We start from the raw sequence: 15,986 nt of genomic DNA on the forward strand, positions 1-15,986 counted from the left end.
TGGTGACCCTTTCCCTTCTAGCATCTCCCCTCATCAGTATCTCAAAATGCCCTGCAGGGTGGGATGGGCTCTTACTCCAGGTAGCAGCCGGGTCATTCAGTCCACTGCCCTCCCCTCAGATCACTTCCTTGCCCGGTACAAGCTCCTGCTTCCAGGCAGATGGGGAGTGGGGATGGTCAATGACACCTGTGCAGTCTGGTCTCCCCCTCCGCCGTGTCCAAAGCCAATTGCTCCTTCAGTCAACACAAGTACTGATGAAGACAATGGTGTGCGATGCCCCTCTATAGCTCCTTTAATCTGAGCAGCTCCAAGCGGCTTTTCCCACAAGTCACCCTGCGCCCCTAAGAAACAGGAAAGCCTCGTGACCCCTCTGGCTACTAATGGGCAAACGGAGGCGGGGAGAAATCAAGTGACTTGCCCACAGCCACCCAGTGTGTAGCAAACAGCATTAGAATCCGTGATTTGGGACTCTCCGTTCCACCCCCCACTCCCTTGCCGGGAAGCGAAGACCCAGGCTGCAATTCACAAGTCCCTCCAGAGCGCAGCCCAGGGTTTGGAGCGGCCAGTAGAAAAGGCTACTGGATAAAAAAAAAAAAAAAAAAAATCAATATTGGCCTTGGAACTAACATGAGCATCTCTAACGCCAGCTCGTTCTGAAACCAGCTGCCCCGCTGGGATGAGAAGCCCTGCTCCCAGCAGGAGAGGCAGCTGATCAAGCTGCTCCGGCACCAACTGCATCATAAATACAGATCTCGTTTGGGGTGGAAGCAGCACATCCCGCGGACTTTTATACTCTGCATAAGCCTCTTTTCTCTCTGCATTTCTAGCCTTAGACCCGGCCGTTCTCAGGGTAGAAAAGGCTGTGGTCTGATTCCGCATCAAGGTAAGACGGAGGTCCAGTGAGAAAGGGAGGGTTGAGTAATCAGAATGCTACAAATCACTGGTGTTGCTCCACCAGCCCTTCCTGGGCAAGTGATGTTTGTCTAAGAGCAGAGACACTGATCTAGGCTACATTAGAGAAACATAGATCCTGAATTTGGAACTTACCCAAACTCCTGGGAGCTAGACATGCAGATTTCATGAACCTCATGCTCAGGGTATAAGCCAATCTCTAGTTACTAGGAGGAAACCTAACGAGGGTGGGGGAGAAGAGAGGGATTATCCCACAGCTGCCTCAGGTGTGGTTTCTTGAGCCTTCCTCTAAAAGCATGTGTAAGAGAGAATCCTGATCCAGATGGCGCAATGGTTAGGCCATCACGAGGGACGTTTAAACACGCATCTGAAAAGTTGGCTCATCAGCTCTCACCCATTGCAGTTCCATCCTTTAAACAAGATCTCACGACCAGGGTTTATCCCGGCAGCTGTAGGCAACCTTTCTCCTCTCCCCACTGCTGCTTCTCTCCACCCCAGAGACAGCTGCAGTTCAGTGGTGTTTGGAATAAACGGTGCTACAGGAAGCATGGTCTGGTGGTTAAAGCCAGAGAGAGCTGGCTTCTATTTCTGGGGCTGCCACAGACAATCACACTCTTCCCTGCCTCAGTGTCCCTGTCCGTAAAACAGGGCTCATACCTCCCTACCTCACAGGGCTGGCAGGAGACTCGGGGCCCCACTTCCAGAGATGCAGAAGCGCCTGCGTCTCCCCTCGATCGCCACTGGAGCTGCAGGTGCAGAGCACTTCTGAAAATCAGGCCCCAGTGAAAATAAGGGACAAGGATTATCAGCTCCTTGGGGCAGAGCCGTCTTTTTGTTCTGGGTTTGTATAGCACCTAGTGCAATGGGGTCCTGCACGTCGTCACAACAGACATAATGAATGGTAGGTGCCCAACTCCCCTTGAAACTGAAAGGGCACTGCATTCTCCCACCCTTCCTGTCTAACAGGCTCCTCAGAGGGAAAGTCCTAGAGACGTGCAGTGAATTGGGTGCGGGCTGAGAGCTTAAATCACTGATGCCCATTTCCAGTTAGTGGAGGAACCAGATTCACCTTTCCCCTTCACAGCCCCCCTTCCAATAGCCTGTGACAGCCCCCCACCACATCAGAGCAGATTGCACGGACCTGCAGGAAAGGCAGCCCGCTGGCCTCACAGCAGCAAGGGAATGGAGAGAGCAGCAGGGCCCTAGGCATGACAAAGCCAGCTGACAGGAAATGGCAGCGAGGCAGAGGCCACTGAGAGGTGGCTGCTGGAGTCTCTGACAGACGCTTGGTCAGCACAGCTGGGGGATTTTTGGGGAGGCTCGTGACCAGGCCTGCAAAGATCTGGAAGTTAAATTTGGCTCAGAGCAATTAGCGCTGATGAACTGACAGCAGTGCCTCTGCTGTGCAGCTCCAAAAGCACCTCTTCCCTCTGTCCCTCCCTGTGCAAAACGTGAAAGGAGAGCTCCAGTACCCTGCAACCAGCCTTGTGCATTAGAGGGGCGGCATGGAAGATGCTCTTCTGGGCATGTGGGGGGGGGGCGCATGGGAGGGGGACTCAAGATTTTCACAGACTAGTTTTTCCGAATCCAGCTAATTAGGATCACAGCAGGCAAACGCCACTGTGGGTTCAGTCCCTGAAGGGCATGCAGAGCGCGAAAGACAGCTCTTCACTTTTAACAGGTCTGTGAGCCACTGGGAAGGGGCGGGAGGAGAGTTTCAAACTCAGATCCGTGTGTGACGAGAAGTCGTGAGCAGCACAGCGAGACGACACTGCCTTACACACAAGGCAGTGCTGCTCCAGGGACAGTCCAGAGACTGCCCTGCACAAGGCAAGAGCACAACAGGACTCTCACCCAGCACCTGGTGCTTGAAGTCAGGGCATTGGGAGAAGGGCAGTGTGACCTAGTGGATAGGGCACCAGACAGAGTCAGGAGACCCGAGTCCCACTGCTGGGACTGGGCAAGTTGCAGTGCCTTTCTGTGCCTCAGTTTCTCCACTCACTCGGTCTTATCTAGTTAGATTGTAAGCTCTTTAGGGCAGAGGCTGCCTGCATCTGTCCTGTGTCTAACACAATGCGGCCACTAGAGGCTACTGTAATGCTAATTAATAACAAGATTATGAGCAAATTCATTTCTCAAACCCACCCTGGCCCTGAAATTCTTTATTTACTGCTGCTTAGAAAACAATGAAAGAGGAGGGGAAATGAGAATTCTAATGAAAGAACTGCCTGTGCCCCACTTAGCCCAGCCCAGCTTCGGGAAAGGATGTTGTTTTGTCCCCTTCCTTGGCGCTTCGCTTGTGCTAAAAAAGCTGTAGGTGACTCACCCTAGGGGATCCTGACCCATAACTAGCTTTAGAAGTTAGTTTCAGGTTCACCCAGCAGCCACCATGGCTCATGTCTCTATCTGGGGACGTTTGGCCTGGAACCAACCCCAAAGCTGAGGTTTATAACTGATACACTCGTATTTAATCCTTCGTTAATTTCTGCTCATCATCTAACAACAGAATTAGAAGGAAGCAGGTTCTCTGGCTCTGGGTAGTTTTCATAAGCACTGGATTGTTTTAATGCGTCTTCCCCCTCTCCAGTGGTACAGAGACACAAAGGATTGTGTTAGTATTTTAAAACTTAGCATCTTTCCTACGTGACTCCCCCACATAGGTCCAGAGCAGATGATTACACATCCGCAGGGAGATCTCCACCACACACCTACGTGCTGTGGAAGCGATGCTTCTAATTCTGGCATGCTGGCAGTTGGTTCACCCAGAAACAAAGGGAAGGAACATCAGGTTGCTGAAAGACACCATCTTTCAGGTTCCAACCCAGTCTTTACCAGCAATGGCCATGGAACATCTCATGGCACTGCTCACAACTGGAGAGCCCAGCTGAATTCTGCCACCTTCAATTTCAGTCAGCTACAGCATTCTTTGCTTCTTGTCCCAAGCTAGACTCTGGCAGTGTTACTGTGCACCAACACCTGCTACTTCCCACCCTAGAGGTGGCTACAGCTCACTGACTCAGCAGTGAGCTCTCTGTACATTTGTATTTTTATTTCTAGAGTACCTGGGAGCGTCTGATGCTTTGCAGACCAAAACAGAAAAAACAAAACAAGTCTCTGCCCTGGGGGTGCTTACAGTTCAGCTCAGACCAAGGACAGGTAATAACATCAAAATGAAGGAGGAAGGTTAGTGTACAAAGGACAAAAGGGGAGAAGTGGTGGATCACAGATCAGAATGGGAGGGGCAAATTAAGGAGCAAGACTGAGGGCGCAGTTCACGTATCAGGGTTGGTCTTGCAGGGAGGCGGTATCTCTGTACAGGAACTCAGTATTATTCAATGGACTTCCCCCGGCAGGGCAAGAAACCTCCAAGGCTAGGAGCCCTGGAAAGCCAGGACAGTAAACGCAAGTGGGCTGGGGAAGCTTGCACCACGCCTGGCTGTGCCGTATCAAGCTTAGGGCAATGCTGGTAGAGGAAAAGAGCCTGGGGCACATGTCCCACTCCATCCTTCAGTATTGCCACTCACAGCACAGATCTCCCGCTGACTGGTTCGGAGGCAAGTGGCACAATCAGAAGGGAGGCATGAGCCAACTATCCTGGCAAACAGAAGCTTTGATAAACCATCAGCACAAACAGCTGTTCCGCAGCATCATTAAAAAGGCCTCGCATAAAGAACCTGGCTAGTCAACACCTGGCTCTGACTGAAACCGAAAAGGAGCCAGCAGCGGAGCAGCAGCCACTCGGCTCTGGGTGCAGGAGGTTCTAGCGTGGCTCTGACTGTAGCACAGGGCACCTGGGGTAGCGTTCTGAGCAGGCCCAGCTCCCTGCTGTGCCAGGCATCCCACTGGGGAAAACAACGCTCCTGGCATTGGAATCTAACTGCCCCACCCAGGGGCTGCAGTAGGGGATCTGGCTGGGTAGCTGATGAAACTAACCCTAGAATTCCAGACCACCAGCACCTTCCTGTGAACTTTGACCCATCTCCGTTCCCATTAAGGGATGGATCATTCCAATTCTAATCACAGCATCCCAACTGTGGGATAGGTTGCTGTCTCTGTATTATGGGCTGGGGGCAGCAGCTTGCTGGATATTTACCCCTGTTCCTCGGTGCACAGCTCTGCTAGGGATTGGACATGTGTACACTGATGGTAGAATTACTTTTCTAATGGCTTGGTCAAAGGCAGACTCCTGGCTTGGCAAGTGTAGGATAAAAGGGCCCAGCCTGAAACATGCACACTGCTATGTCTAGCATTTGGCTAGTTGAGTCTAATGCCAACACTGACAGACAGTCAGGTCCAGGGGCCACTCAGGACTCTGTACAAGCACCACCCACAGTAGCTGGATAGTTCTATTAGCTGCTGTGAAATAGGTAATGTCTTGATTATCAGTAGGCTTCAGAGTTACCACTAACTGGGGTGTACATGGGCAGTCCAGAGGGATTGTTCTTATTTGAAGACTTGGAAAAGAAACAAAACAATACACAGAACTGACAGGTTCCTTTAGCAACTGCCAGAGTCTAGAAACTTAGTTATTAAATATAAACATCAAAGTTACAACAGAAACTAGCGTGAGCAGTAAGCAGTGCTGGTACAGTGCCCTGGCCAGTACCGGCTCCAGCCAACAAGGAGAGCGTCACCTTTACAACCTCCTTCGGATTTAAAGGAGCCGTATGGATCTCTAGCCACATTGCTGCCATTACCCTACCCCGCTGCTTCTCTGAAAGAACGGCAACCGTGGCGGCTGTAGAAATCGTCCTTCCCTATAAAGTCGCCGTGGGGTAAGCATGATGCTTGGGTTGTTAAGCAGCCCATGACGTTCTCTGTAAGAGCAGGAACATTCAACCCCAATGTCCCTGACCCCCTGTACTCTCCCCTGCCTGCCCTAACTCAGGTTGGTTTGCTATGGGCTGGTAAACTGAGGCTGCATTTCACCCAGAGGCGGCTGCAGGAAGACCACGGCACAGTGTGTAAAGGGCTCAGAGAGGAGCTCGACGAGCACAAGATGAGCAGCAGTGATTCCTGGGAATTACAGGTACCATATCCTTGCCTCCTTTCTCGGCCACATACAGCCACCTGTGCTGGAATGAGCTATCTGCACACATTAGTCGAAGGCCACCTTGTGTCTCCTGATTGACCACTCAGCTGCCCACGCCTGCCCCACCTGCACTACGCAAAACAGCAGGCACAGCTGCTGCTGCAGCCTTGACGCCTCCCACAAGCGCGTCTGTCTCAAGGCACCAGCTGAAACAAGCAGCGCTCAGCAATCTTCAGCTGCAGCCATTGATCGGATGGGAGCAGCAGTCGCTCCAGAGATAGATCTGTTGCTGGCAAAGGCCCAAGGCGTCCGCGGGCTCTGCAAGCTCGCTGAGGCAGCTGCGTTTGGTGCAGCAGGCTGACACAGAACATCTTGGGAACACACAAACCGACTCACCGCTGTGGAGGCAAGGATGGGATCGAGGGACTCAGTTGCAACCCACCTACTAAAGATCTCAAAGCTGTGAGCAAGGCGGAGAGCGGGGCAAGGGAGACAAGATGACCTTCAGCAGAAAGCAAATGCAGAGACAGGGCTGTTCTCCATCCCACCACCACCTCACTGGGAAGGAAACAGGCAGCAGGAAATGGCATTGTGGAACTGTCCCCAAGAAGCTCCCCCCAGGCAGGAAGTAAAAAATTAACCTGCCCTCGATTGACCTGAGAGGCCATCACCCAGGACAGGCACACGTGGCCGGAGCACTGCAGCCAAATATACCTCTCAGCAGACAGTGCGTCGAGTGACCACACCATGAGAACACCTGCCCCTCCCCCCTTGCTTCTATTTCCTTTAAGCACCGATGAAAGGGACCAGAGCTACAGCCCAAGGAGACCCAAGTCCTGTACCACAGAGGCAGCAGTAGCCTCTGCCACAGCACTGTGTCAGCACCGTATCACCCTGGAGCAAGCTTGATGGCTGCTGGAAGGGAGCGGAGTTCCATCTCCGGCCAATCCAAGCGTTAGCCTCCCTACTGCCGGAAGAGCCCATGAGAGGGAGGTTTTAATAGTCCCTGTTGGCTGGGAACTGGACCGAGATCCAGCAGGTCCTGTCAGTAAGGCGATAGCCAGAAGAGAGCAGTAACTGAGGTCATTCCCAGCCTGGCCTGGAGGAGAACCAGCCATCAAGAGAGGCCAGGCTCCAGATTCCACTACCAGTCATGACAGCTTCACCCCCAAAGTCTCCCACATTCAGCAGCTGCTCATTCCCCAGGCAGCGCTGGGTGTTACAGAACTGGGACCCCCAAACCAGGACATGGCATTTCTAGCTTTTGAAATAACCCTGGGCTAAGAAGGCCCGAGCCCCTAGTGGAGGGGTTTCTTTCGATCACATGTAAAAGCCTTTGAGGGTAGCTATTGGCTAGTGCCTTGTCAAAACAGCACCTTCTTACTCCCTGATCTGTTCATACCACGGCTGGACAAGCGTCAAGCCTGGCAGCAGACCCCCCCCGCCCCCACTGCATGCTGACAGAGCCTTTTGCCTAAGGCGTGTTCCTGCAGTAGGTCCCTATTTCATAGATGGAAGGAAAACCCCGCAGAGAGTGACCAGCGAAGGTCACACAGGGAATTGGGTCTCCTGACTCCCTGTTCTAACCACTAGACCACCCTGCCTCACCTGCAGCTAACGAAGTGAGCCAAGTTATGGCTGCAGAGCGTTTACTGCTAGTGACAGCCTCAGAGGAGGGAAGCTGCTGGCTTTGAGCTTGTGAACGGAGCACTTTTGATACTGAAGCCATTGAGGGAGTAGACAGTGCCCTCCGTGTCTTTTATGATATCACGTAACCGTAACTTCCATGCACGGCTTCTCCCAGGACCTCCCCTCCCACTCCTTCCTACCAGCTGGTCCGAGCCCAGACAAGCCCCTTGGAGAGATGGTTCTGGCAGCTGCTTATTTTAACTCTTGGACTGGCCCTTTTATTGATTGTGACCGAGACGCTGATCAGCCGGAGACATGTATTGACCAGCTGATCAGTTAAGGGGAGAGGTTGTAACTGACCTGTATGAAAGTTGCTGCCGTGTTGGCTTGGAATACAATACCTGCCCAGGCATGAGGAAGGTTAACGAGTCCCAGTGACCTTCCAAGCTGGGCTCATCTATCACTGGGGGGGGGCAGATGCTAAAGGAGAAACTAGTAAGTAACAGTAAAAGGCTCTGCTGTCAGCTTGGACTTGTGCTGAACAGTTATTTCCCCGACACCACCCCTGGGAGCTGCTTTGGTCCTGCTGACTCAGCTGGCTGCAGGCTCTGCCATCAGGGGAAGGAGGCATTTGGAAAGCGCGCAAGTCAGAGGGTGGTGGGCAGCCAACTAGATGAACTTGCAGTAGACTATGATGCGAGGAGAAAAAGCGGTTCTTTTAGGCTGCACATACTGAGTGACTTCTAAGGGGCTGTGGTGGGGCAGGCGGTTGTCTGAGTAGGAAAAGTAGGAGCTTGTTATCAGTAAATATCTGTGTCAATTTCATCAGACATCTAAACCAATGAAAAATCTTCTCCGTGATCATCGAAGTTTACAGATGGGAAAATGCAGCTGAGAATTTAGCAGTTTGATTTAAGTCCATTTCCTTCATATATTTTGACCTGTGATGTTGACATTTGTGTTTTAATGGTTCTAAAGCATTAATTGTTTGGATCTCAGTATTTATGATCATTACATTATTGTCTAATTCCCTCTCCACTGCCTGATCTCCCGACCCCAAAGTTTCCCACAACTGGGAACATTTAAAATAAATTGAAAAAAATGCTTAAAATGAACATTGATATTATTCACCGAATTTAATCGAATTCTGCCAAGCTTAATTATGAAGAGACAATCTTGCACTGGTTGGGGACTGACAAAGGACTAGATAGTCTAGTTGCCTCCTTCCCATGGAGGTAGTCCTCAGAAGTTAGCAATCGCATTCCTTACAATAGGGCTCCGAGGACCTGCTAGAATGACTCTTCGGGCCCCATTTACTCCATCAAAATGAACACAACAGACTACCTCAATCCTTTTCCTTTCAAGCCACCTGCCAGATTCACCACTAGAGGAGACTGACCATTGTTGGCTCATCCACTTGCAAAGAACACCCCCCGCCCCCACCCCAGATGTCTGCAGAGTATGAGAGGTTACTGCTCTGATGGGGAGTGCCATCTTCCAGTAACTACCCCAGCCAGGTCCCCTCAGCTACCACTCTGATTCAGATGCTATACACAGGCATGACAACACTGCAGGTACATGCAATATACTCAGAGGGTATAGGACCACAGCAGGGCCAACCTGCTGCGGGGGTGGCTCTTTGGGTCTGTGCTGCACGTATCCCAGAGAGCAAAGGCATGTACTTCCTGGTGACAATACCCCGTGAGACACGCCTTTAAAGAGTGCAAGCCACAGGGCACAAGGAAGAGTTGCCCCGGAGGGGTACATCTCCTTACAATGAAAATCCACCCAGGGGACCTTAGTATAACAGGCACAAGTCTCTCCACGTTACAAGCTATGCAAAGCTGAATGCTTGGAGTGGAGTCTCTGCATTCACTCCTGTTGCAAAATCCCCAGGTACTACCCCAGCCCTTCCTGATCCTCGGGATCACAGGGGTGAATGACTGTCAGAGCAAGAGAGCCTCCAGAACAGACCTTTCCAGGAATCACCTGCTCTGGTACCTGCCAGCAAGGGCTACTGCCCTAGGAACAACCCTGGCTCCACACCACCAAGTGAGCAGTAAGTAGGTGAACTTGGGGCTAAGTAGCACTATGTAGCACCAGTCCAGTGTAGCCAGACACCGTGCAGGGTTCTCCCACATCTCTAGGCCAGTCAATCTCTGGAGACATGCAGTGCAAGCCACTCATCCTTCTCCAGGCCTTTGTTGAGCAAAAGCTTGCCACAGAGTCAGACCACTGGACAACTATCCCCTTAAGAGACTAAAGGTCATTTCACTTGTGATCCAAACTGGATTTGAACCCAGGCCTCCAGAGGTGAAAGGCTGAAGCGTTAAGCAGCTGCGTTCCTGGAATCAACTCAGTGAAAGGGTTTCAGAGTAGCAGCTGTGTTAGTCTGTATTTGCAAAAAAGAAAAGGACTTGTGGCACCTTAGAGACCAACACATTTATTTGAGCATAAGCTTTCGTGAGCTACAGCTCACTTCATCGGATGCATCCGATGAAGTGAGCTGTAGCTCACGAAAGCTTATGCTCAAATAAATGTGTTACCCGATGAAGTGAGCTGTAGTTCACGAAAGCTTATGCTCAAATAAATGTGTTAGTCTCTAAGGTGTCACAAGTACTCCTTTTCTTTTTTTCAGTGAAAGGGCTAATCTCACAAGCCAAAAATTTTCCTCTTTCCCATGTTTCAGGAGCAGCTTCTATCAGGAGGGAGCTGTTCTGTTAGCCCTTCAGCTCAAAGCCTTCTCGCTGGAGTGAAACCCAATCAGGGCCTGTCACCATATAAAACAGACAGACATTCAGACTAGCATGTCTATTATAGCACAGTCTCCGTACTGTGTGGGCGTATGTGTACACAGAGCATGAGGCCCTATGGCATTTTCAATCGCAAGAGATCGGCCCCATTACCCACCGGCGATGGGCATAGTGTACCAGAAGTTTTAGACTAGTCCTGCACTCAGCTAGGTAATTCACTTGGCCTGCACAGCTCTGCCTCTAACCCAGCCGATCAGACCAGAACGATGAGCCACAGTGGGGGCTTGGGGCCATCATGCACCATGGTGTCAGTATATTAGCACCTATAGAGCACTCAGTTACAGACTAGCCAGGGGCCTGCTCTTCGTCACTTCCAAGACACAAGTTTGTTCCTTTCGTGGATACTTATATAGAAAAGGAAATTCACTAGGGCAAAAAAAACAGCAAGCCCCTTTAGGTTTTGTGCCATTGTTTCCCCAAACCCTTACGCAGAGCACAATCCTGCTAAATGCTGAGCACCCTCAGCTCCCACTGAATGCAAATTGAAAGGACTTAGCCCCCCCACAGGATCAGACCCTTGGAATCAAACACTGTCAACTCAGTGTAGGCTTGCAGGGACTGATCCAAAGCCCAGCAAAGTCAGAGGGAGTCTTTCCATTGACTTCAGGGTACTTTGCATCAGGCCCTTCATGGGAGTCTGAAGATGCGCTTAACCTCATGACAGACTAGCCATCCCGTTTCTAATAAGGTTTTCTAAACCCCTATGTTTAAAAAGCAGCCACAAAAGCTTTTGTGGGGCAAGGAGCGGTTTGACTTTAAACGTTCTCCTGCAATGCAGTGAACCCAAACAAGACAGCAGAGACTAGAGAACTGGCACTTCAAGTGCAGACCAGACACAGTAGTGAAACTGACCAGCTAACAAGGTGAAAACTTAAAAAAAAACCCACAAAAAACCACAAAACAAGAACAGCAGAAGTGGGAGAAGTCAATTCATGATTTAAAAAGCTCTCCGGTTGAATCAGCTGTGGCTGCATTAGTAACACAGAGCACCAATCTTATTTTAATTTTAATTTTTAAATTTAAACAGGGTCCCTTTATAGCTCACGTGCTCGGGCGCTGAGTGAGTGCCAGCTTGGGAATTCCAGCCAGAAGAGCAAGAAAAATTCAGTTATGGGTTTAAGCAAAGCCTCAAAACGAATAAAGGGCTCCACTATGTGAAAAACTACAGCCGGATTAAGCGCATTCAAATGTAAATACACCCTTGGCACTTTCGCCTCTGCCGAGCCCTGTACGCTAGGTGGCTAAAGCCAAACCAAAAGGAGGAGAAAAGTGGCAGGAAGGTTAAGGGGCCGCTCTAGCTTTGTGCAGCAGCTGAATAGCAAAGAGATCTTCTCCAGCAGGATTAGCTTGTCTGATCCTAACGATTCAGAACCACTGCCGCAGCACCACCTCAAGAGGCAATTGCACGTTCTGAGCGTCAGATGTCACTTACCAACATGTTCGGAGAGGAACACGACAAAGAATGGAGTGACCAGGTCATTAATCCCCTGGACGTAGCCACTGGCTGGGTGTCGGATGGCCCAGATAAACAGGATTCTTTCAAAGATCTGTGAAAAGCAAGGAGGAAAGCCAGACACCTGTGTTAGCCAGGCCCAGAGGAGAGGCAGAGAAGCATGCATAATAGACAGACGGGGCGGGGCGAGGGGGCAGTGGGGGAGATCATGGTTTGGCAGAGCCATTCCTAGCAGCAACATTGATAGGATAAAAAGTAAGCAAGCTAAAGAACCAGGACTCCCTTGGATGTACATGAAGCACAGCTCCCGCTCTCAGCCCAGCCCACACCTCCCCAAATGTCAGCGTTAGGTTTCCTTGGTGAGTGAACATGGAGCCTGAGTTTCTAAGATCCAGATGCAGCCCTAGATGTGGTGTCAGGCCTTTCCAAAGGCCAGGTAGAGTTTTCACGATATTACCAGAGCTGTCCGACTGTGCTAAAAATTGCCAGAGTGGGTCACCCAAGACCTTTGCCTGCCCACAAGCCTGACCACTGTTAGACAGCTCCCGACTAAGCCAGTTCCCAGCTGTGGAACATCCAAGTTAGAAGCCAGGCTAGGGTGTCTCTTTACTGCAGTAGCACATCCTTGTTATGGCCCCTAAAATAGTTCTACAAGTCGAGCACCCAAGGGCTTTTCTGATTTCCCGGAGGGTTAGAGCATGCTGTGACTGACTCCATATAGGCTTCTTCCGAAGCATCCCTGTGCCTCAGAATCACATGCCCTCTTCTAGCATGTCAATAGCCTGTGATCCGAGACTCTAGTGGGGAGAGAGATGTCAGGTTCCTGGTGCCCTGGCAAAGCTCTGCCTAAATCCTCGAGTTCCTCCTACAACATACACTAGTGAGTCCTCTCAGGAAACTGGCAGACCAAGAACTCTGCCCTAAGTGCAGATCAGTTCAGGTCAATCTTATCAAACTGCTTGTACATCCTAGCAACCCCGCTAAACCTTGGGTGTCTCATACAACAGAGGCTGGGATTCTCATACCTGCTCCCACTGGGGAAAAGCTTGCACATCTAACTTTGATGGCCAGGCTTTAATGTAGCCTACTCTGGCACGATGGCCTGGGGCTGGTTTCAAAGAGAACTTCAGATTTTTGATCAACTCTGAGTTACCTTTAGCCAACTATATCTATCTGTGCCCTTCATAATTGGAGCTCCTGGCCAGAGTCCCTAGAGCAAATCTTTAGCCTTTAAAATAGGGCTCCAAAAGGAACTTCCCCAATAAGTTGTAGGACACATTAGGACTGGTCTACTCCGGGACATTTACCCACAGAACTGTACCAATATATTATTACTGCTATAACCCTCCACCAGCACATACTTATTCTAGAATCCAAGGGGCTTGGCTCAGGTTAGTCTAGGTTTCTTTCAAAGCATGACAGAGCCCAATTGTGATTTTGTTCCTTCAAAAGAAGAGCCCACACCAAACACACTCTTGCCACACGGTAAAAGGGACTGGATGTGCCATCCAACAGCTAGAACACCTAGCTGTTAGTATGGCACAGCTGTTTGTGGTCAGATGGATAGAGCACTGGATTGGAACATACAAGACAGCCAGCAAATCACTTCCCCTCTCTGCCTCAGTTTCCCCTTTTGTCTTCTCTATTTTCATGGTAGGCTCTCTCGGGCAGGCACTGTCATTTACAGTGTGCATGTACAGCACTAAGCACAAGGGAGCCCCAATCTCGGTTGGGACCCCCCCAGTACTACTAAGATCCCCCTTCCCATGGGGTACTGGTGTCTGAATGGTGGGGTGGCTACATTTACATCCAACATCCCTCCCCAAACAGATGTAGGTAAGGCTGATCCTAAACCGCATATTAGAAAGGAGGGAGGCCTGCCCTGGGTAGAGGCAAGTCCCCAAACCAAGATGACGAGATTAACTCCACCGGGCTCCATTGGAATGGCCCTCAGCACAGAATAGGTGCCCCTAGGAGCACGCCCCAAAGCCAGATGGGCCTGATGCCCTGGGTGGAACGGAAGAGTCTCCCGCTAGAAGCCCATGGTCACCAGCAGGACTTGGCCTGCCCCACTGTGGGGAAGCTAGAGAGACTCGTCCCGCCTCACCTCCTGGACTAGCGGCTGCTGGAAGAGCGGGATGAGAGGGTTTGTCCTGGGAATGTCGATGTGGATCTGAAAAGGAGAGAGGCAGAGCGGGTTAGACACGCTGACCTCGTGGGGAGGAGAGGGAGCTGCGATTCGAAGTGCTGATGGAGAGAAGAGGCTGAATCCCTCAACCACCCCCAGGGACAGACCTTGCTGAGAGGAAGAGGGAAGTGTCTAAACTCCAGCCCCCACCACTCAATTCTGGGGAAAAAGGGGGAGCTGCTGGAAGGGCTAGGGTGGCAAATCCAGCCGATGAGAACCACTGATGCATCTGATACAGCCACTAACAAGGCAGGATAGGGGTACAACACCTTGCCCTCGCTGGGGGAGATGGACTCCACCTTGTACGGGTTGCCCCAGCTTTAGCTGCTGTGATCCTAGGCAGGCCAGAGAGAAGCGGCAAGCTCAAGAGGCAGAACGGGGAAGAAGGGAAGCGTCATATGGGGGGCGGGCGAAAGGGGACAGCGAGTGGGAGGCTGGCTGGCAAGAGGGCCTCACCCTTGGGTGCAGGGACCCAAAGGAGGAGGAGGAGGAGCAAGGCCTGTACCTGCCGGTAGGTGTCCTGATGATGCTCTTCATTCCTGGAATCGTAATACTGCTCGATGAAGCCGAAATACTCCTCCCGCTTGCGCTGCAAGGTCAGTTTCCTCCGCTCCTTGTTCGCAGGGAGATAGCCCTGTGGCAGAAAGCAGCCTGTCACGGTAGGTCCCCTTCCCCTCTCCCTCCTGCCCCAGCCACGATCAGTCCCCTGCAATCCTGCCAAGCAGCAGTTTGTCCAGGAAGCGCTTCCAGCCTGCATACAAAGGTTGGAGGAGGGGAGATCTCCAGGGCTTCAATGCTCCCAGCACATGACTGATATCCTTCCTGCCTGACCCCAGGGCAACCTGCCAACACCCCACTGCATGAGATCTGATTGCTTGTTTCCACGCAAATAGCTGAAGACAGCACTGGGGGTGGCTCTCTAAAGCTACAGGAAGATACCGAACAGGCGTGTGAAGCAGCAGGTAGGGCTCCACTCCAAGCGGGAGGCGAGACCACACTGACATGGGCGTTCAGATCATGCGGTGCACGAAGGCGCTGGATAGCACCAGTGTGTTAGCTAAAGCCTGCGAGGTCTGGTGAGGAAAGGGGCTGAGGCGGAGAAAATGAACCTGTAGCATATACAGGATGAGAGCTCCGCTGAGGGAGAACTCGTCTGCTTTAACACTGAGGCCAAACTAGCCTTCATTGTATTTTAACATGGCTTTTGCTCGTGACTGCGCTGCTCCCCGCTGCACGGGCGTGCCCATTTCAGGGTGCCCATCAGCGACCTCAGAAAGTGTGGGGTTTGAAGGTCAGGAATATCAGATCTCCACTTCCCCGGGTTTGCTGCAGGACTCCGTAGCGGATTGGAGAATTGGCAGCATTGAGACATCCCACCTGACTGAAACCTGTGGGACTGCAGGGAGGGATTTTTAAGCACGACAGACGTTAGCCATGCAGCTCAAGGCAGTGCTGGAAGGTAGTCATGTACTGTGGTGCTGAGTGTGACAAAACACTATTCTGTGCTAGAAAGTTCATTAAAAGAAGGGAAGCCGCTGAGCAGGGAGGCTCTCTCTGCTGGAAAAATTAGGCCATTTTAGATCACAAAGGAGCCGCGAATGAGACAGGCAAAAAAAGAAAAATCTTTGCAGATTCCTCTTACAGGCTTGGCCCAAGGCCACTCGATGTGATTGGTGGGATCACCGCTCTGCGCACCGTCTGCATTCACATGCACCAGTGTACACCTCAATAGCATGCTAGTGACGCTCTCAGACCCTGCTGCTAGTTTCTGGAGCTGGAGTTAAGTACGACCATGTCACCTCGCTGAGGTCCCTGCCCGCCACCCATCTGGGAGTTCAGGCCTTGAGGCTCTCCCCTGGTCATCTGACCCTAGACCCCTCGCTCCTTAGGTACCTCTGTCTCCTCCTCATGTTCTTGTGCTTTCTCCTCCTAACAGTCAGATCAGCCTCCCATTCTCCA

At 51.4% G+C, this 15,986-nt stretch overlaps 1 protein-coding gene across 3 annotated transcripts in view; it reads right to left on the minus strand.

Annotated features, from left to right (window-relative positions):
• The window catches only part of TBC1D22B (TBC1 domain family member 22B), a 37,699-nt gene that overhangs the window by 10,410 nt on the left and 11,303 nt on the right, over positions 1–15,986 (minus strand). For 2 of the 3 annotated variants that reach the window (XM_038379635.2, XM_043500348.1), the window contains exons 6-8: positions 14,533–14,661; positions 13,947–14,012; positions 11,819–11,933 (exon numbers count right to left, since the gene is read on the minus strand). In XM_038379635.2, the coding sequence (XP_038235563.1) occupies positions 11,819–11,933; positions 13,947–14,012; positions 14,533–14,661 (310 nt within the window). The remainder of the gene's footprint in view (positions 1–11,818; positions 11,934–13,946; positions 14,013–14,532; positions 14,662–15,986) is intronic. The other variant, XM_038379636.2, reaches the window with a different exon arrangement.

The sequence above is a fragment of the Dermochelys coriacea genome, chromosome 21 (genome assembly GCF_009764565.3).
Source record: "Dermochelys coriacea isolate rDerCor1 chromosome 21, rDerCor1.pri.v4, whole genome shotgun sequence".
Taxonomy (NCBI): domain Eukaryota; kingdom Metazoa; phylum Chordata; order Testudines; family Dermochelyidae; genus Dermochelys; species Dermochelys coriacea.